The sequence below is a fragment of the Thermothielavioides terrestris genome, chromosome 1 (genome assembly GCF_000226115.1).
Source record: "Thermothielavioides terrestris NRRL 8126 chromosome 1, complete sequence".
Lineage (NCBI taxonomy): Eukaryota > Fungi > Ascomycota > Sordariomycetes > Sordariales > Chaetomiaceae > Thermothielavioides > Thermothielavioides terrestris.
Window position 1 is genome coordinate 9,150,203 of NC_016457.1, and position 18,772 is coordinate 9,168,974.

The 18,772-nt window shown below is 58.7% G+C and overlaps 6 protein-coding genes across 6 annotated transcripts; 3 read left to right on the plus strand and 3 right to left on the minus strand.

Annotated features, from left to right (window-relative positions):
• Positions 1-154: 154 nt before the first annotated feature.
• Positions 155-1,922, plus strand: THITE_2110824 (uncharacterized protein). Its single transcript, XM_003650846.1, has 2 exons — positions 155-520; positions 586-1,922. The coding sequence occupies exons 1-2, from the start codon at positions 355-357 to the stop codon at positions 1,668-1,670; spliced, it is 1,251 nt and encodes a 416-aa protein (XP_003650894.1). The 5' UTR covers positions 155-354; the 3' UTR covers positions 1,671-1,922.
• A 693-nt stretch (positions 1,923-2,615) lies between these two features.
• Positions 2,616-4,778, minus strand: THITE_2094595 (uncharacterized protein). The gene is made up of 4 exons (XM_003650847.1): positions 4,299-4,778; positions 4,161-4,214; positions 3,681-4,101; positions 2,616-3,551 (listed from the first exon to the last, which is right to left on the minus strand). Exons 1-4 carry the CDS (start codon positions 4,671-4,673, stop codon positions 2,995-2,997), a joined length of 1,407 nt encoding a protein of 468 aa, XP_003650895.1. The 5' UTR covers positions 4,674-4,778; the 3' UTR covers positions 2,616-2,994.
• Positions 4,779-5,643: 865 nt separating this feature from the next.
• Positions 5,644-6,297, minus strand: THITE_2110829 (uncharacterized protein). The gene has a single exon (XM_003650848.1). It carries the CDS (start codon positions 6,129-6,131, stop codon positions 5,850-5,852), a length of 282 nt encoding a protein of 93 aa, XP_003650896.1. The 5' UTR covers positions 6,132-6,297; the 3' UTR covers positions 5,644-5,849.
• A 514-nt stretch (positions 6,298-6,811) lies between these two features.
• Positions 6,812-11,656, plus strand: THITE_2110831 (uncharacterized protein). The gene is made up of 3 exons (XM_003650849.1): positions 6,812-7,411; positions 7,474-10,993; positions 11,076-11,656. Exons 1-3 carry the CDS (start codon positions 7,091-7,093, stop codon positions 11,483-11,485), a joined length of 4,251 nt encoding a protein of 1,416 aa, XP_003650897.1. The 5' UTR covers positions 6,812-7,090; the 3' UTR covers positions 11,486-11,656.
• Positions 11,657-14,110: 2,454 nt separating this feature from the next.
• On the plus strand, positions 14,111-16,617 carry THITE_2169729 (uncharacterized protein). The gene is made up of 6 exons (XM_003650850.1): positions 14,111-14,547; positions 14,800-14,987; positions 15,060-15,129; positions 15,183-15,331; positions 15,392-16,434; positions 16,502-16,617. Exons 2-5 carry the CDS (start codon positions 14,859-14,861, stop codon positions 16,379-16,381), a joined length of 1,338 nt encoding a protein of 445 aa, XP_003650898.1. The 5' UTR covers positions 14,111-14,547; positions 14,800-14,858; the 3' UTR covers positions 16,382-16,434; positions 16,502-16,617.
• A 766-nt stretch (positions 16,618-17,383) lies between these two features.
• THITE_74701 (uncharacterized protein) lies at positions 17,384-18,695 on the minus strand. The gene is made up of 3 exons (XM_003650851.1): positions 18,374-18,695; positions 17,967-18,272; positions 17,384-17,834 (listed from the first exon to the last, which is right to left on the minus strand). The coding sequence occupies exons 1-3, from the start codon at positions 18,575-18,577 to the stop codon at positions 17,685-17,687; spliced, it is 660 nt and encodes a 219-aa protein (XP_003650899.1). The 5' UTR covers positions 18,578-18,695; the 3' UTR covers positions 17,384-17,684.
• Positions 18,696-18,772: the final 77 nt, after the last annotated feature.

Consider the following 18,772-nt stretch of genomic DNA (forward strand, 5'->3'; position numbering starts at 1 on the left):
ATCGTAATGTATTGCACGAGGGTGACCGTCGTTCTTTACTGTGCAGTACGCGGCCCGGGCGCTTGCGAAGGGTGCAAGGTGCCGCAGCTGCTTCCGTTGGGGCCGATGCGCCCCACAACCCCGGGACCCGTTCTCCGCTTCCAGGATGCGTTATCGCGTTCCCCGAAGAGCTTCCCTTGTCTTCCCGAAGCGTGTGCAAGCACACCCCCCACGAGTCCCCCAGACTAGTGTATTCCCACTGCAACTGCTCCAGCATCCGCTTCTGCAACTGATGAGGCGGCCGCCATAGCTCCGGCTGCGCACTCGCTGGCTGCTGGCGACGACGACAAGCTGTCCGCCTACGCACACCCAAGAATGACTCCGCTGCGTGGACCCTGTCGTGTGCTCGCCTCCAATGCGAGCCGTCGTTCCGGCGCAGGCTTGGCGTGCGCCGCCTTGAGACAGGGTCCCGTGTTGCAACTACAACTTCGCCATGCGTCTGCAGGGAACACGCGGCCAAAGACGGCCGTCTTCTTCCCAGGTGCGTGCCCTCTGGGCTCTCTGTTCGCCCGCATTGCGTCTACTAACAGCAGCTGCCGCGAATAGGGCAGGGGGTTCAGAAGGTGGGCATGCTCACGCCCTGGGTAGAAGCGTTCCCTGCTACCGCCAAGCCCATCATTGAGGAGATTGACCACATCGTGGGGTACAAGCTATCCGACGTGATACAAGAAGGGCCTGGCAAGGTGCTCAACCTGACGACGAATGCGCAGCCGGCCATTATGGCCACCTCACTTCTGATCCTGCGCATCCTCGAGAAAGAGTTCGGCTTCAGGACAGCCGAGCGCGCCGACTTTACCCTGGGTCACTCGCTCGGCGAGTTTGCCGCCCTGGTGTCGAGCGGCTACATCGAGTTCGAGGACAGCCTCTTCATGGTGCAAAAGCGCGCCGAGGCTATGGCTGCGGCGACTAAGCGTGCCGAGGAGGAATATGGTGGCGAGTACGGCATGGTGGCCGTCGTGAGCGAGCCCGAGTACATGCAGCCGCTGATCGATGCGATCCACGAGTTTGTCGGCTACGGCAGCGCAGGGAGCGAGTCGAAAGGTGTCGAGGATCCGTCGCCAATCGACCAGGTGCTCATTGCCAACATCAACAGCAAGAACCAGATCGTTTTGAGCGGCAACATCGAGAGGATAAAGACGCTTGTCGCCCACGTCAGGCAGTTCCTGGGCCATGACCCACGGGCGGTGCGCTTGAAGAGCGACAGCCCGTTCCACAGCCCCATCATGAAGCCTGCCGTCTCGGTGATGCGAAATATTCTCGCCGGCACCAGCCGGGTAAAAGGGAGGGAAGGTCAAGACATTGTCTCATGGCCCGGCGTGCCGTGTATCAGCAATGTTGCGGCCCGTCCGTTTGAGAGCAAGGCCGACTTGAAGGACCTGCTAGCAAGGCAGTGTCTCGAGACGGTGCGGTGGTGGGATAGCATCAAGTATCTCGACCAGGAGCAGAAGGTCAGGAGATGGGTCGGCATCGGCCCCGGCAAGGTCGGGCGGAACCTGGTTGGGAAGGAGGTCGGCATGAGAGGAAAGGATACGGTCAAGGGCGGCGGCGTTTGGGCCATCACTGACCCTAGCGAGATTGAGGAAGTGCTCAAGGGGCTCGAGGAGACCGAGAACCTTGTTGATGAGGAGTGAGCCCTACTGCTTTCCAGCAGGCCATCTATGCTGGATAGGGTGGCGGGACTGGGACGTCCTGCATGTCGCGTTGCTGAGCGATACGATTCCAACAGCACACACCATCCATCTGGCGTTGGCCAAGCATCCCGCTTACATGTCTACGTTATCTTGGGATATCTATCTCATGGCACCCTCAACCCTGGTATCAGTATAATCAATTTCAAAATGCTTCCCAACACATTGCTTTCCTTAACTGGTCTGGGACTGGCGCCGGTTTCCTCCGTTTTTGAAACGGTTCCAGCGTAGATCACAGTCGGGTGTACGGAGCATTTTCCGTTGCATGCAGTGTAACACCATGTAATCCATCGACCCACTTGCACCTCGCTCCCCACACTGGAGCTTTGCTTTGCCCAGGCACACCAGGATAACAACACTAAGCTCTGCATCTTCTCTTCCCGGGCTCAACAGGCGTCCAAACCGTCAATACGCTATCTTAGCTTTCAACAGTTGAGATGGCGACCACAATCCCCTCAATTGCATGCCTGGGGGTTATTGGGCGAAATGTAAGTAATGATTCTTCTCTCTCTCCTTTCCTCTTCATCGCTAATGCCTCTCTCACCGGCTTCAGAACAACCCGCTCCACACCTCCATCTTCCCGTCCTACGACCCCTCCACCAACTCCTTCCACCCCGTTCGCACCCCGCTGCAGTTCTCCCTCATCCTCTCCAGTACACTTGACGTCTTCGAGCTCCGTGCCCGCCAGAACGCGGCCGCCGGTGTCGGCCTGACCGGCGACTTTGGCCTGCTGCACGCCGTCGACGACCGCCTCGCCGCCTACGGGTTCGAGACCAACACGGGCACCCGCTTCGTCGTCATCGTCGACATGCGCGGCCGCCGCATCGATGGTGCCGTGGCTGCGGGGTTGGCGGACGGCAGAGACAAGAGGCTCGCCGGCGCGGCCGCGGGACTGAGGGAGGTCGAGATGAGGCCGGTCTTCAAGGCGATGCAAGCGGCCTATATTCGCCTGGCGCAGGACCCGTTCTTTGACCCGGACGAGCACTCGTCACCTTCGGGTCTGGGTGGAAAGAAGATCACGAGTAGGAGGTTTGCCGAAGATATGCGGAGGATCGGCGAGAACTGGACCCCGGGGGTGACGAGTTTCTGAGACTACACACGAGGTCGAAGTGACTGGGGTCTCGGTGCTGGGGGGTGTGCGGTGAGGTGACGAGGAACGCTATCGACCACGACCGGTCTACGTGGATGCACGGTCCGAGACGAATGATTCCGAACAATGACACGGACGAAAGGGGACGAGCACGCCGTTTATGATAGCAAGCTCCTGTCAGGGACCATTTGTCAGGCTAAACGCCTCCAGTGTGGTTCCCTCGACATTCTCAAACCCTTCGCCGTCCGTCATCGCCATCTTTGCCCAACCTCTCACCAGCGCCCGCCAGTAACACGTCTCAGCAGCCGGGCTGAAGTATCCCCCACCAACAAACAGATCCCGCTGCCTCCTCGCAATCCCCTCGGCTATCTCGGGATGCTCTTCCAACCAAGCCACGGTGTCGCCCAGATCCGACCAGTCCGGCGCAACAAACACGATATTTGCCTCCTCGGGTTTATACCCTACCGGCCACGCCCTCCTGACCTTTTCGGACGGCATCCAGGTCTTGCCCCCCTTCTTCAAATCACTCGAGAACAGCGGCCGGGCCAGATGCGTGACGTGCTGCATCCACATAATCGGCGGCGTGAGCACGACGCTGGCGCACATCTGCAGGAACTGGAAGCGCCCGCTGTATGAGACGCCCTCGGTGTGCACGACGTACTTGTACCGGCAGAACTCCTCGATCGGCAGCGCGTTGGTCGCATTTCTCTCGGACGCGCCCGGCACACTCCGCCCTGTCGAGACTCATGTCAGCTATGTTCCCCCTCGCTGTCTGGTGTGTGTCTGCAAAGCAGTTCGGCAGCATTATCATCTCTCGAGACAGCCATTCAGAGTGAGATAAGCAGCCCGGAATTGTCGCTTACACTCGAGCGCCTGGATGTCCGCCCACGGCTGGCCCCGCGCCGCCGCCAGCAGGTCCTGCCGCAGCCGCGGGTTGTGCACGCTGTTGAACCACGTTGTGCCGCGCCAGACCGCCTTGGGGATCTTGTCGTGCCAGTCGCCCGCCGGCGCGGTGTAGCCGGACTCGAGCTGCGCGATGGCGGCCGCCGCGCGCGACATGGAGCCGACGAAGGGCAGGTTCCACGCCCAGAAGGAGAAGTGCGGCATGAGGAACGACCGTGCGTCCGGGTCCCGCGACCCGAACGTCGGGTCCGCGTGCCGGCTGTAGGTCCAGGCCGTGCCGAACGGCTGATCTTGGAAGTTGAGCGTGAAGATGGTGTCCGGCATCGGCGTCGGCGAGGTGAGCAGCGCGCGGTGGAGCTGGTGGAGGGAAGCGGTGCGCGACTGTGCGGGCGGCTGCGTGTGAGATAGGCTTGGGCTGAAGGGGTAACGGTAGGGCTTACGTTCAACATCTCTTGCGAAAGGTCTGATTTACGTTGGGCGTGGATGATGTATATCTGTTACCTCACGCGGTCAGCGGTCAGCGATCTGGCTCTGCACCGTTGTCTGGACGGAAAAAAGAAAGCAAGAGATATGCGCACTTGTCCATCCTTGATCCTCCCCTGCAGAGGCCCCATATCGTTCGTCTGCTTCACCTGGAACGGGCCCCGGGCCACCATGTCGTCAACCTCCTTTGTGAGCCCGGGGAAGTAGGCACGGCACTGCGCTTCGTCAAGCGACAGGTTGTTCAGAATCTCTGGCGGCGGCGGCGGCCTGGTGTGCCGCCCTGATCCGGCGGCGCTCGACAGACCACCGGCGCTCGGCGCCGGCGTCCTCGCGACGAAAATCAGGCAGTACAGCGCCAGGACGGAGCCCAGAGCGAGCGTGGCCTGCCGCAGCCGGTGGCGCCGGCGGTTCTGTCGCGGCCACGGCCGCGGCCGCGCCAGCAGCATCGGCAGCCTCGTTTTCTCGCCCATGTGTGTGGCGCCGTCACGCGCACGATACGCACGACATGCACGACGACCCCGCGCGGATGGCGGAGCGAGGTGCTCGCGTGTAATTTCCGCGACACGTGAAGAAAGAGAGGCACAGGGGAGAGGGAGGGGAGGAGGAAAGTTCTAAGACGGCTGTGGTGTTGTTCAGAGCTGTTAAGGCTACCTATCCTAGCTAGCTAATAGGGACTGCGGGATGTGGCTCGCTTCGGCTGCCACTACACGGCGAACTGCGGGCGTCTGCAGAAAGGGGGAGGTGAACAGGGCCAGCGACGTGAAGATCCAGGTCCGCGCCGGCGGGTCTCGCTCCGGAGTGTCGCAACTTGCCCTTCTGGGTAGGAGGGCATCCTGTTCGCGAGAAAGAGGGGGCCGTGTATCATTGGCCACCGGCCGGGGGGTGGTCATTGATGAGCAGCGCCGGGAAAACCGGCAGCTGTGGCTCGCTGCGCAAATTCGAGATGATGGATGAAACCCAGTCAGAGATCCGATCGAATGCTGCGGTCATGCTAAGCGTGTGTTCTGTGTAACACTCTGGCAAGGCCAAGCAACCATTCTGATGCTCTGCCCTCTGAACCTCCCTGCTCCCTGAACTAGTCGTGCCCTTCTGCGGCGGAGATACAATTAAGCTCAAGGACCGGGCAGCTCACTAACCACCCCACAAATGCGCAACGGCTATGCGGGGATCCACTCTCCTTCCCGGTTTGTCATTCAATGTCAGTCAGGTTTGCATTCCGAACTTCCGAACATACGCGCCTCACCAAGCCGTTTGAGACCAAAGAAGGTAACCGGACGTGCTGTATCGGCCACCCTTATGTCCCACCTTCCTCATGCCTTTCCCCATGGCCCAAGATGACTATCGTAGGAGGTCACTAACCCCACATTCCGGCGCGGACGCTTAGATCGAGGGTACGGTTCCCGGCACGGCACGGCACGGCCCCGACATCTTGGCATCTGTGTAGTTTCGTGGCTTGCCGTTCTTTCAGCCTCGCCGCCTCAAATCTTTCCAAATCCCGTAGACTCCTCGAGCGCCACAGACTCCCGGAACGTTCATCGTCATCTCACTCGAAACACCCATTGAGAGGGGCAAAGGAGGCGGCTTGGATGGCTCCGGACTCGTCCACGCATGCCATTGCGCGCTCCAGAGGTCCCGCCATCCACTGTTCACCCGCTTGTATGCAAACCCTTTTTCCTCGCCGGTGAAGGCGCCCTCTTTTTGTTGAAGTTGACCCTTCTGTCTTGTTCCTTTTCAAAGTCCGAGTCTTGGTCCGGGTCATACTTTGAATGTAGTGACTCTCGACCATGTGAAGATGCTGGGCTAGCCTGGGCACGATTGAGCACGCCCTCAACTGCCCTGGGAAAGAGGACTGTTCTGAGCGGGTCCGGCGACATGTCCCAGCGCAGCAGCTCATCTTTCATCAACATCAGTCGATGAGAAAACTCCATGGCTAGGAATCCCGTTCTCCTCTTGAATATCTCATCGAGTCGCTCGGCGCCGCCGCCCGTTTTTTTTTTTTTTTTTTTTTTTTTTTTTTTTTTTTTTTTTTTTTTTTTTTTTTCTGTCTCTCTTTTTTTCCCCCTCTTTCCTCATATACACTCACTACTGGATATCGAGCCTGTGCGAGGGAGCAACTTGCCCGGCAAGCCGCCAAACCCGTTCACTGGCATCTACGCCGCCGTAGTTAAGGAGGAACCCTCATACAAGGGCAGGGCCGCTAGGGGTTCGACCATAGCTGGTGTGCCGACCGAAGAGGCCTTCACGTTGGAAGGGTTGCTAATCGGTTGGGATTCAGGCTTGAGCTGCTGAAAATTGAAGCTGAGCACAATGAGATTGACAGGGCGGGATAGGTGGGTAGTGCTGTGTAGTTCCGTCGGTACCTTGTTAAACACCGATTGAGGAATGAGTTCGGAGCTCAGATGCCTTATGCGAGGTTGTCAGCCATGATCGGGCTGACGAGCGCCCTGTGCGTTTGCATGCCTGACGCCCTGTCATTCTGTGGGGCTGCTCAATCCGATGCCAAGAAACAGCACCGCGGAAAGAGCTGGCAACCACGCAGTAGCTGGGCTCCACGCCGCTCAGTTTCCGCCAGTCACAGCTTGGGATTTTTCTGCCCAAAGTCAACACAGTCCAATCGGTGAAGAAGGCTTCGCAGTCGTGCTTGTGCCCGCCTCGACAAGAACCGCTTCGACCTGTCGCTGGTCGCTTCTTCGTGCTCTACCTTCGGCATTGGCCAGCCGTCTCATCACTCGCCATCAGCATCGCATTGCCGGCGGTCATTCGGTCCTGCGATGGTTTATTAGAGCAATATTCCTGAGACTCTGCTTGAAGTCGCGAGCTCCCGTCGCGCGCCGACTGCAGCCTCTCGAAGCGCACCCACCCATCTTACTCCATACCGACCGCGAAAATGTTTTCCTCCGCGCTCCACGAGGGCGGGCCCGCCAAAGGAACGCGGAGCAGCCGTCGCCGCCAGCGCCCCGTCAGCTCCGACACCTCGGTCCAGCAGCCGAAGGCGAAGCGCCAACGGGTGCCTCTGTCCGAAACCACCTTCGCGAATCCTGACCCGTCGCCCGAGATGTACGAGGTCAAGCCCGACAAGATTGACGTCCTGGCAGCCAAGCGCGACGGCATCGAGAACATGGGCGCGCCGCGCAAGGAGCTCAGCGTGCGTTCCAAAAAGCCTAAGCCGGGCGAGAGGAGCAGCAAGGGCGATGGAAGCATTGTTTTGGTTCGTTCTCCAGTTTCTCCCTAGACATTGCAGTGCGCCTTGGGCTGACGTCTCGCGCGCAGACGGCAAATAATGCGTTTACAGTGAGCAAGTTGCCGGCGCTACCAGACAGACTCCGCCCAGTGGCGCAAACCAGGACCGAGACACTCCTCACCACCAAGGGTGGAATGCTTCGCGGACCGGCCTTGCTCAACTCGTCCAAAGACCGACAGCACGGCGCCATCTACTCATCAAGCGGTTATGCCCTGAGCCTGACTCATACCCACGCCTTCATCTGGCCCTACACATCCACGGCGTCCTCCCCCGAGACCTTCATATTCACACTCCCGTACCCTTCGAAGCACGCCTCCGACCCGCTTCCGCTTGGCTCTCTGGTTAGCCCATCGGGTCCCTCCGATGAGCCTGGCCTTCTCATCGTCATGCCAATGAGCGGTAAAGTCGCCTACTGGGAATCTATCTCGAGCGCAGCCACTCTCGACCTCCTCCGCCAACAACGGACCGGCGTCGAAGATTCAATATCCGGAATGTACTCTGGAGAGCTCGTCACCCAGATCGTCAATGCTGAATCCGCGGGATTCGTATTGGTTTTCAGCACGGGGCGGATGGCGTACCTGAATGTAAGGGATGCACACGGGCGGCCTGGGATTTCTGTTCAGTTCCTCCGGAACGGGCTGGGCGGTAACGCTCTGGGCTTTCTCGGCACCATCCGCCAAGCACTATCTTCGGCCGCATTCCGGGGCGACATTGCCGCCGCCCGGACCAGCCACGGGTCAAAGGTCGGGGAGCGGGTGGTTGTTGCCGCGACATCCAAAGGACGACTACACTCTTGGAAGATCCACCGCGGCGGTCATCATGAGCTTCTCGTCGATTTCGATCTCCGAGAGCGACTAGTCGAAGCCATCCAAGGAGTGGATCCCCCGTCCAGGAGCTTCCCCCAGGACTCCTTCGAGGTGCTCGATTTTACGCTTGTGCCTCGGGGTCTGGAACAGAAGTCCATAACCGCCAGCCGGTTGAGCGAGGCTTTGACGTACGAAGACGACTCGCTGCAACATGCGCTGCTTCTGGCGTCATTCTCCAAGCATCATCAGGCTCGGTATTCACTCGTGGAGGTAGTCGTCTGCCCGGAGGGGCCTCGGGTCGGAGCGGTGCGGCCGGTGACCTCATACGGCAGTCCCGCCAGATCAAATGCCCCAGAGAAACCTCGCATCTATCTTCCACGCCCTGCGCTTGTGGCCTTCATCGTCTTCGACAGGGCTGTGGTTGTTGCTTCCATGGCGGCACCGCCCGACTCTCCGGATTCACAACTGCAGGAGGACAGTCACATCATACCCGCTACCTTCGAGGATGTGGTGGATTTCCGGGACGACGAGGACTTGCAAGTTGTTGGCTCTGGCATCGAAGAACCCAGCGGGAACGGGCCCGCGCAAGATGACCTACGGCCCCACCGCCATAGGACAAAAAATCCCACCGTTGTGCTCCTGCTACAAGGGGTCGGAACCGTCAGGATCGCGATTACCGATGTCGACCGATTCGCTAGCGACACGCCGCCGCAGGTTACTGCGAAGAGCAAACTCGAACAGGCAGTGTTCTTCGGGGTCAAGGATGACAACCCGCTGGTTTTCCAAGGAAAGAGACAACTTCCGTTCTCGAGCCGGGAGATTGGGAACGCGGCGATCGAGCTGAGCCACGAGATTGTGAGCTCAAAAACTCCCTTCATCGCGAGCTTGCCCGCCTCTCTCGAGAACAATATGAAGAGCAGAGTTGCCTACCTTGACGGCCTGATTGCCTATCTCAACTCGCTCCAGGTCGACTTGGACATGCGCACCCGATGGATGCTGCTCTACAACGCCGAGAAGATGGCCGTCGCTACCTGGATATGGCAGAAACATGAGCAATTCCTCGCTGAGCGTCCCAAGGGCGAGAAAAAGACGCTGATCTCGGAGACGGCAGTTTACATCAACGAGCAACAGAAGACGGAGCTCAACGTGGCCGTCGGCCAGGTTGATCCTGTGCGCCACTGGTTCATCAACGACGTCTGGAGGCTGGACATCTTTGTGGCCTGGGCTTATCAGATCATCAAGTATCACTTCACCGAGCGGTTGACGGACGAGGCCGGCCTTAATCGGCTGGTCTGGGAAGCCGTCACGGTTAATAACGGTGCCCTGTTTGAGGCTCGCCAGTTCCGGCTTAACCGGGCGAGGCAATACGGCGTCGACGCCCAGGATATTGCGGTGGGCAATGCGATTCCTGAACCCTGGACCGCAACGTACTTCATCACCAACAACCTCAAGCGACTGGTCGAGTTTTGCTACCAATGGCTGGAGAGGCATTGGCGCCAGCCCTCCGAGGACAATCCAGTGGATCTCCGCCTCCTCGAATCCGTCCGGCATCTTCTGCCTTCTTTGACGAGCCAGTATCTCACGTCTCTCACCGAATTCTCTGCTTGGGCCGCCCTGAGCGACGATGCTCAGGCACAGGAGCGGGGCAGGAGCTACCAGCAGATATACCAGGAAGACGTCTACACAAAGATACTCAGACTGAAGGACTTCAAACTCTGGGACGAGGCCATCGACCTCGCGAAGGAGTACCAGGCGCTTGATTCGCTCGCGGAGGTTGTGGTTCAACAGATTCTAGCCCTGGAACAGTCCGCTGCGGAGGGAAACATCACCGACAGCGCCGCGCAAGAAAATCTTGCTTTGGCAAAGATAAAGAAGCAGCAGATGGGCCACCTGTTCGACGAGTACGGGGAGAGTTTCGCGTTCCGCGCGTACGGAGTTCTGCTGGAGAGCAGTGGAGTACAGGCGGTGCTGGACTTCCCCTACGACAAAGGCGGCTACGCGACCAGATTCCTGCGGACCAAGCCGGAGCTCGCCAAGATTTCCTGGATCAACGACGTCGAGCGGGAAAAGGACATTGACCATGCCGCGGAGACCCTTCTGGATCTGGGCCTCACCCGTGAGCAGCAGGTCTGGAACAAGAAGATCGAGCTGAGTCTGGGCAAGCTGGCGCTTTTGGCCGAAGAGGCCGAGCTGGCAGCCAACGGCGATGGCGCCAGCAGCGTCCCGTCCGAACACGAGGGGAAGAACGGCGCCAATATCGAGAAGATCGATCAAGCGCTGGAGCTCATCAAGATTCAAGACGCTCTCTACAGCCACATCCTGCCCACCATTCAAGAGGGTGTCGACGAGGCGGCCGAATTGGAGCTGGCTGTGAAGGAACATGGGATCCTGATCCCGAAGAGGCAGAAGGCGCTCCACCAGATGTTCGAGGACGGCATGTCGCGCCTCCTTAGGCACGAAGCGCTGCAGCCCCACACACTGATCGACCTGCTTACCCTGGCTGCCCTCCCCGCCGACCACTACGACACCATGGGCGACCAGTTCTACCTCGCACTCAAGGTCGCCAAGTACGGCCTCAAGGGCGAAGAACGCGCCGACGCGGAGCGGCTGATCTGGCGCCGGTGTTTCACGCGCGACGACTGGAAGCGGGTCAACGAGACTAACGAGAAGGGCGACCTCGACCAGCTGGCAACCGTGGGCGAGACTGCGGCCTACCACACCCTGTTCGCCATCGTTGACGAACGTAAGCTACCATGCTTCCTCGATACCCCCTCCCCTTCTTCTTATCTGCAGTCGAGCTAACTAAACCCCGCCCGTATTTCTAGAACAATCAGACTCGGATTTCCGCCCCTTCGTCAAGCCGTCGGACGCGCTCGGCGTCTTCACCAACGCGCTCGACCGCCGCTTCGACAACATGGACGACGGCTTCCGCGCCAAGCTGCTCGACGCCATGCGGTGGGAGGACGGCCGGCTGCGCACTTTCGTCGACAAGGCGCAGCTCGACGCCTGGTACCGCACGGCCAGGGAGTGCGCCGAGAAGACGGTCGTCGTCAGCTACGACCGGATGACGGCCGCCAACTCGGCCGCGCCTGCTGCTGCTGCTGCTGCTGCTGCGCGGGCGCCGGCTGCCCAGCACCAGGTGAATGGGAATGGGATTGCTAGTGGGACGCGCTTGGTGCTCGGGGAGGCGGACGAGGGGAAGATGATGATGCCTGGCGGGCTGTTTGCGGTTTGAGCGCGCGGTGGCAGGCCGTGGTATGCAAGTCTTGACTTTTTTTTTTCTTTTTTGTCTTGTTCTCTTTTATTTTGTTTGGTCTTGTATTTGCGATGAAGCGCGGGAAATGGAGGATGGCCAGGGAAATGGCCTTTTTTCCTTCCGGCAGGATGGGGCGGTTAGGGGGCTCAGGGAAGGTCACGCTCATTTTTCGGAACTCGCTCTGTTTGCTTCTGCTTGTAGATGAACGGGTTTGTCGGCGCATACCGGGTACGCAGACCAAAACTGTACGATTATCAGCCTTCTGATATAGCTACTTGGGGCTTGTCTGAGGGGCTTGGGAGGGGGCATTATGAAATCTCATGACACCATGGCGGTTCTTCTTGCAGGCCGACGTAAGATTGTGGACGTTGCGTGTTTTGGCCGCTCGGTGGCAACAGGACATACATCTAGAGGCCACAGCCTTGTGTGCGGTGCAGCTGGTCTTCTTTTCCCTCCGGGTTATATTGGGGTGTGTGCATGGGGCTGAGCTAGCACAGGCAGGAGGCAGGTCGGAGGAGACAGGTCGTCTGTCACACGCCGTAGGTGCATTCACGCATCAAGCAGAATCCCGAGGGTGGGTTACACTGTAGTGTAGCTTGGCACAGCCTCACCTACCCCCTAACCTTCATAGCCCTCTCTCCCTTTTCATATCGGAAGCTGGACACTGTCACTGGAGCTTACATACTACCGTCCAGCTACACAGCAGATGCTTGCCGCGGCTGGAAATGGCGAGTGGGCGGGCAGGGCTGGTTTCAAAACTCTTGGTTTTCTTTGCCACAGGGCGAATCACGAGGGTGGGGGGAAAGGGGAAAGGAGAAAGGGGTAAAACGGGCAATACCAGGTCAGGCGAACTGCGTAAAGGAGGGCGGTTAATGCCGTGCCTGAGAATGGTGGAAGCGGTTGCGATCTGAATAGGTAGGTAGTTATAGGTACCCTTGCTGATATGACCTCCGGAACTAAGAACGCTCTCTCCCTCTGTACGTAGGATCTGGAATATTTTCTGCTGAAACACTTCGTTCAGCATCGCATGCAACTGGTTCGATCTCCTGTGTATCTCGGCATTTCAGGATGGACATCCTGACGATTTCCGTACCGATGTTCTCTACAATCCGCGGTGGCTGAAGAGGTAGCTCGCCGTCACCACTTTGGTAGCTTTGGTTTCGTCAGCTTCACCGCGCTGCGCCGCAGCGTGGACTCGACCATCACCTCGTGACCGAGACAGCAGCCGACTCGACACCGTCGAGACATAATTAGAGTCACCTGTATCGGGGTGTTGCAAACGGAACTCGGAGAATCGGACGTCATGCTTCAGAATCAGCCGCTTGTCTTTGGATGCCCCCATACCTCGAAAGAGTTGAAAGAGTTGTGCTTCAGGACTTGGCATTTGGGGCCACTGAGTAGGAGTGGCGGTTGAGCCGTGTGCCAAGGAGTCCAAGGAGGGAAAGTTCTGTGATTCGAGCCTGGGCGCGCCTCCTGTGGTAGGCAAGCCTTCAAGCGGTCCCCGGGCGGTCTTCGGCCGGGCCGGGTGGCGACACCAACAAGAAATGTGTGGAGGAATTTCGCACATTCCAGAATAACCATATCGTTCCTGTGTAGTCGGGCTGCAGCATGCGGCGGGGAAAAAAGGGCCTTCTTCAAGGCCTTTTGTTGGTCTTAAACCTCCACATGCTCAAAGAGGCGGGCATTGCGCGGCTTTGCCCTGGAAGCCAAACTTGTATTTCTGGCGGTGGAGACGACGGTTGAAGAGACTGGGGCCGAATTGTCCCCACAAAGCTGGTCTGGCCCTTTTCCCGCTGGCAACCGCGCACCCCAACCCCAACGGCGGGCGCTTGAACAACTGGCCAACCTGGAACTCTGGCCGGCCGAGGCGGTGAAAGCAAGCAGACCTGACCGTTGGTTATCCTTCCCCCAGTGTTTCGAACGAAATGCATATGCGCATTTCATTTGGCCTGGTTGATAGACTGCCCGATCGAGATTGCAAAGTTACATCAGCATGTCGTAGCAGGAAGGTTGTGCTCCTGAACACGGGGTACCTTACTGGGGCGTTTTGTACCGGAATTTGTTGGCCAAATGGAGCAACCTTGTATCCATGCTGGACGGACGCGGCTGAAGCCGGGCGTCAAGCAGGTGGCTACCGTCTCTCCACTAGGTAGTGTACTTAGCAGCAGTTAGCACTCCTCAAATCCCAGGGTCGCTGTCAGGCGACCCTTGGTGGTCGCTGGCCTGGCGTTTGGCCGCTCTGCTCTCATCTTTGATTGCCACTTCAGGTAGTGAGGCTTCACGAAAACTGGTGTTGATCAGGTCCAGCACCTCTGCTGTGTTTTGTTGTGGCAAGGACCAGCACCTGCGCCAGGTCCCATCTGCAAGTTGAATTGGCAGAGCGGGACGGGAGAGATGGGAGGCTGGTGCCAGGCCCAGCTCACTTTCCGGGTGGGTTGTCCGCAGCACCGCACCCTCGCGAGAGCCCACTGACCAGCTCCGCCTTCGCCGGATTGGCTGGCTTGTTGACAACCCCTGTTCGCCAACTCCGCTGCCCTGCCTTCTGCTGTCTCCCTTTTCTCGTCTTTTCTCTTTCTCCGTTCCATTCCGCCACACCACACGACACATTGCCATCCACCAGAACCTTTGCGCCTCGCAAAGGCCGCAGACGACAAGACGTGTCGGGACGTGTCGGGGCGACCGAGTCAGCGTCGGCGGTGCGGAGCCGCCTGGCCAATTGGTCGGTTCCCTCCTTCTTCCAGGGCTCAGATTGCACGTCGCAGTCACGGTGTAGTGAACGGCTGAGACCCAGGCGAGCAACATTCCGCGACTCGGCCGCATATCCAGTACCTGCCTCAACCATTCATCCCATCACCGGCGCGACTCCGCTTTGCTACTTCTACATTTTACCCGCGGATTGACCTTCGCGATTGTGTGCGTTGCTTTGTAGCTGCTGCCGACCGACGGCAAGTGTTTGCCTATACAGCGTCGCCGCCTTGCGACCGTTCGAGTTCCGCCCACCGCCTGTCGGCAGGGTCAACTGCAGGCCCATCCAAGCATTGGTGAGTTGGCTCGTGCCCACCCGACGCACCCTCTTCCTCCCCCTTCCACCTCCTCTCCACATACGCAGCCTTGCGATATCCTTGAACTCGACGCGCCGTTGCGCCTTTTTGCCTCCCTCGGGTCACCAGCACGCCAAATCTCCTGGTTGCTCCCCCTGTCCCTTGTCATCCACCTTGGAACGCGCGCGTTTGTGAAACACGCAGCCGCCCGTTGGTGATGCAGGCGACGCTAACCATCATACCCGAGTGCAGATACCCAGTTGTTGCCTTGACCACACCGAGTCGCGAAATCAACGCCCAGCTGGCCCAAAATGGCGTCGTCGTCGTCCAACGTCGTGGGGGTGCACTACAGGGTAGGGAAGAAGATCGGGGAGGGATCATTTGGCGTCATCTTCGAGGGGATGAATCTGCTCAACAACCAGCAAGTGGCCATCAAATTTGTATGTGCTCGTGACGGCAGCCTGCTTCTCATGTCCCTCCGAGCACGACTGACCAAGTAATCCGCCGTACAGGAGCCCAGGAAGAGCGATGCTCCTCAACTCCGGGATGAGTATCGGACATACAAGATCCTCGTTGGATGCCGTGAGTCTCCTGAAGGGACCCACCAACTTTGCTGGAGATCTAACCGCGCGCAGCTGGCATTCCCAATGTCTACTACTTCGGACAGGAAGGCCTGCACAACATCCTCGTCATTGACCTGCTCGGCCCGTCGCTCGAGGATCTCTTCGACCACTGCAACCGGAGGTTCAGCCTGAAGACGGTCGTCATGGTTGCGAAGCAGATGGTACGTGTTTTGACCCGGGCCAGCCTCTCCAAGATAGATAGAGCTGACGTCTTCTTGCAGCTGTCGCGCGTCCAGACTATCCACGAGAAGAACCTGATCTACCGGGACATCAAGCCTGACAACTTCTTGATTGGAAGACCGGGTACGAAGGCCGCGAACGTCATCCACGTTGTCGACTTTGGCATGGCCAAGCAATACCGCGACCCGAAGACGAAGCAACACATCCCCTACCGGGAACGCAAGTCGCTCTCGGGAACTGCCCGGTACATGAGCATCAACACCCATCTTGGCAGGGAGCAATCGAGACGAGACGACCTCGAAGCGCTGGGGCATGTTTTCATGTACTTCCTGCGAGGTGGCCTGCCCTGGCAGGGTCTGAAGGCTGCCACCAACAAGCAGAAGTACGAGAAGATTGGCGAGAAGAAGCAGACGACCCCGATCAAGGAGCTCTGCGAAGGCTTCCCCGAGCAGTTTGCCCACTATCTCACCTACGTCCGCAATCTCGGCTTCGAAGACACGCCCGACTACGACTACCTGCGCGACCTCTTCACGCAAGCGCTGAAGGAGGAGGGCGGCGTTGAGGATGGCGAGTACGACTGGATGAAAAAGCAGGACAAGAAGGGGGACTGGAACCGCCAGCAGCTTCACGACCCAAACTCCCGGCCCGGGGCGTCGGCCATGGAACTCCATGGCAACTCGCGGGGGGCCACCACTCGTCTCCAAAGCGACCCGCAAGCCCCGGGACTGACAGCAGCTCGTTTAAACGCCACGCAACCCCCGCTGCCGCGGCAGGCCATGGGACAACAGAAGCCAGGGCGGCCAAACGGCCCCGGACTGGCAAGCCCGCGCCAGGCGGTTGGGGGTTACATGGCGGCCGCGCCGACACCGACGGGCTCGACCCAGGCGCAGTTCCAGAACAGCACGCAGAACCTGCCGCAGAGGCCAATGACGCAGTCGCCTCAGATGACCAGCCAGGCCCAACCGCAGAATAACCCCCAGCCACAGCCGACGGGCTTCCAGAAGTTCATGAAGACGCTCTGCTGTGGCTAGTGGCTCTGACTCCTGCTTTTCGTTCCTGTTCCATGATCTAGGCGTCCTGTTGAGTAAGCGCACGCAGCTTTCTCGTCTGTCGTCAATGCCGGGCGAACCTGGCTAACGGAACGAAAACAGCGCGGGGCGACAGTGGACCACGGCATGTTCCACATAGAAGGCTTTCCAGGAGACGAGTCGGACATGATTTGCCCAAAAAACATGCGCATGCGTTTCTCGTTTTGCATGGGACATAGAGGATACCTTCCTTTCATAGCGGTTTCCCCCGGCAGTTTCGGCGCGTCTGGGCAGACATTATTTACGATTACGATAATCCGTTGCTCAACTGACTTGCGAATCACCTTTTTTTTTCTCTTCCCTCGACCTGGACGTTGTCTTTTCACAGCTCCGACGGCAATGGCAGCGCTGGTTACTGTCGGGGTTCGGCAACGGGGGAAAAAGAATCAAGACATCATGGCGCTCTTTGGACGTTTTTGTTCTCATACAGATTACTCTCTAATAATCAGCATTCCTCCCGAGAAAACATCGCAAAAAAAAAAAGAGAACGGACTCTTGGTAGTGTTCCAGTCATGGCTGACGGTGTTATCCTCCCCATCTAGGCGAACTGGATGAAATCCTCGTGTTCCAGAATATCTTCAGCGTCGAGATTCGCATCCAGACCGCTGGCCAAGTAAGGAGCTAGAGCAATGGCTTTGGAGGAAAGGGAAGGTAGATCTGGGGACGGACCGGAGTGCGGTTGGCGACGCAAGCATTGTTCTTGTTATGACAGACTGTGTCCACATAGCCGACGGGTTGCCACAACTTTCCAGAGATAGTCTCTTTCGCAGAAAAGGCCTATCCCAGACAGTGGCGCAGGAGGTGCACCTGCTATCAAGAGGATAAAATCAAGCCCAGTTTCACCAAGGCAGATAGGAGATGCAGATGCAACCCAGAGCTGTCCTGCGTCCCAAGCCATGCCACACACACATACCCAGTGCACACCTCTGGAGAAGGTTCATGTAGAAGGCTCATCATGACCGCGTGCATATATACCTATCATACGAATTCGTCTAAAAACCCCGGCTCCCAATCCCATGTGACAATCCTGCCTAGCTCTGTCTGGGCCACAAGACACAGCGTCCGATCCTTACTTAGCGAGGCACCCAATCCATACAACAACAGATAATCTTCAAGACAGCATGGAACGACCGTCCGTACGCCGAGAGAACACATGACACGACGAGGGATATCTTAACGTAGCCCTCCCTTGCCTTCTTTCTCTTCTCCTTTTTTTCTACAAATCAGGAAAGTCTCCCCGCCTTCCTCATGTGAGCTTCTGCTTGATAAAGAAGGCCCGCAGATGCGACAGCTGCCAGGCGCATGTCACGCCCAGCACGGTGAGCTGGATCAGGATCCACCGGACGACGCGGGCGTTGGTGCTCTCGGACTGGTCGCGGAATTCGGCTTCGCGTTCCTGTGCGTGGCCGCCGAACCAAGTTCCAATGAGGTTAGAGGTGTCTTTCTAGAACTCCAGGACGACATGTCATAGGAGCAGGGAGCAGGGATGGATATGGAATGGGATTGAGGAAGGTAGACGCCTACGCACCCTCTGGAAAACCTGCTCGCGGCGGATGTCGTTCAGGCGCGCGTTGAGGTCGCGCACGCGCGTGGCCAGGTCCTGCATCTTCTCCTTGTCGGTGCCCTCGAGCGCGCTGGTCTCGCCGATGGCCATGTCCAGCGTCAGGCGGATGCCGCCGTTCGGGCTCGACGCCGACAGCCAGTTGGCCCGGCCGCTGTTGGAGGACGGCGTGAAGCAGATCTTGTGGTCGCCCGCCTCGGCCGCCGTGAAGGTGAACTTGCCGGTCGAGCCGCCCCGCTGGGAGACGACCCGGTGGTCGTTGTCGAAGATCTCCTGGAGGGAAGGGAAAGAGGGAGGGTCAGTTAAGGGCTGGGCAAGCGGGAAGACGGGGGGAGATGGTTCGAGGTCGGGGGAGAGGATGGGGTCGGTCGTACGTCGACAGAGATGTAGATGGTGATGCCGTCGTGCCTTTGCCAGGCGTGCCTGTGGTCGTCCCACTCCTCAGCCGTGTAATGGCCCACCACCAGGGTGTCCTTAGGGAGCTCTTCGTAGAAGCATTTCGGGCTCGTGACATCGATGTAGAAGTAGAGGGCCCGGGCCACGGCGGCCAGCGACAGCAGCGGGAGAAACGCCCTCATCGTAGCTATTGACGGCCAAGATCGCCTCGGCGGCAGCAGGTGGGAAGCACTGGGATGGGGATTATGCGCTGCTGGAATTGTCGGCTTCAACCTGTTTTCCCCAGTCTCACAGCAGTCGCGACCACCCCTGGCCAAGCTTTCGAAAGCTGCCACGTTCAGGAAAGACGGGTCCAGGAAAGTGGGCCATCACGCCCA

Bases quoted from the DNA above. Each gene is read 5' to 3' on its own strand.
- THITE_2110824 (XM_003650846.1), top strand. From the start codon at position 355: ATGACTCCGCTGCGTGGACCCTGTCGTGTGCTCGCCTCCAATGCGAGC. The intron at 521-585 runs GTGCGTGCCCTC...TGCCGCGAATAG, and splicing joins GACGGCCGTCTTCTTCCCAG to GGCAGGGGGTTCAGAAGGTG.
- THITE_2094595 (XM_003650847.1), bottom strand. From the start codon at position 4,673: ATGGGCGAGAAAACGAGGCTGCCGATGCTGCTGGCGCGGCCGCGGCCG. The intron at 4,102-4,160 runs GTAAGCCCTACC...CCGCCCGCACAG, and splicing joins TTTCGCAAGAGATGTTGAAC to TCGCGCACCGCTTCCCTCCA. The intron at 3,552-3,680 runs GTAAGCGACAAT...GAGTCTCGACAG, and splicing joins GGACATCCAGGCGCTCGAGT to GGCGGAGTGTGCCGGGCGCG.
- THITE_2110829 (XM_003650848.1), bottom strand. From the start codon at position 6,131: ATGGAGTTTTCTCATCGACTGATGTTGATGAAAGATGAGCTGCTGCGC.
- THITE_2110831 (XM_003650849.1), top strand. From the start codon at position 7,091: ATGTTTTCCTCCGCGCTCCACGAGGGCGGGCCCGCCAAAGGAACGCGG. The intron at 7,412-7,473 runs GTTCGTTCTCCA...TCTCGCGCGCAG, and splicing joins GCGATGGAAGCATTGTTTTG to ACGGCAAATAATGCGTTTAC. The intron at 10,994-11,075 runs GTAAGCTACCAT...CCGTATTTCTAG, and splicing joins GTTCGCCATCGTTGACGAAC to AACAATCAGACTCGGATTTC.
- THITE_2169729 (XM_003650850.1), top strand. From the start codon at position 14,859: ATGGCGTCGTCGTCGTCCAACGTCGTGGGGGTGCACTACAGGGTAGGG. The intron at 14,988-15,059 runs GTATGTGCTCGT...TCCGCCGTACAG, and splicing joins AGCAAGTGGCCATCAAATTT to GAGCCCAGGAAGAGCGATGC. The intron at 15,332-15,391 runs GTACGTGTTTTG...GTCTTCTTGCAG, and splicing joins TCATGGTTGCGAAGCAGATG to CTGTCGCGCGTCCAGACTAT.
- THITE_74701 (XM_003650851.1), bottom strand. From the start codon at position 18,577: ATGAGGGCGTTTCTCCCGCTGCTGTCGCTGGCCGCCGTGGCCCGGGCC. The intron at 18,273-18,373 runs GTACGACCGACC...CCTTCCCTCCAG, and splicing joins CCATCTACATCTCTGTCGAC to GAGATCTTCGACAACGACCA. The intron at 17,835-17,966 runs GTGCGTAGGCGT...GGCCACGCACAG, and splicing joins GCGAGCAGGTTTTCCAGAGG to GAACGCGAAGCCGAATTCCG.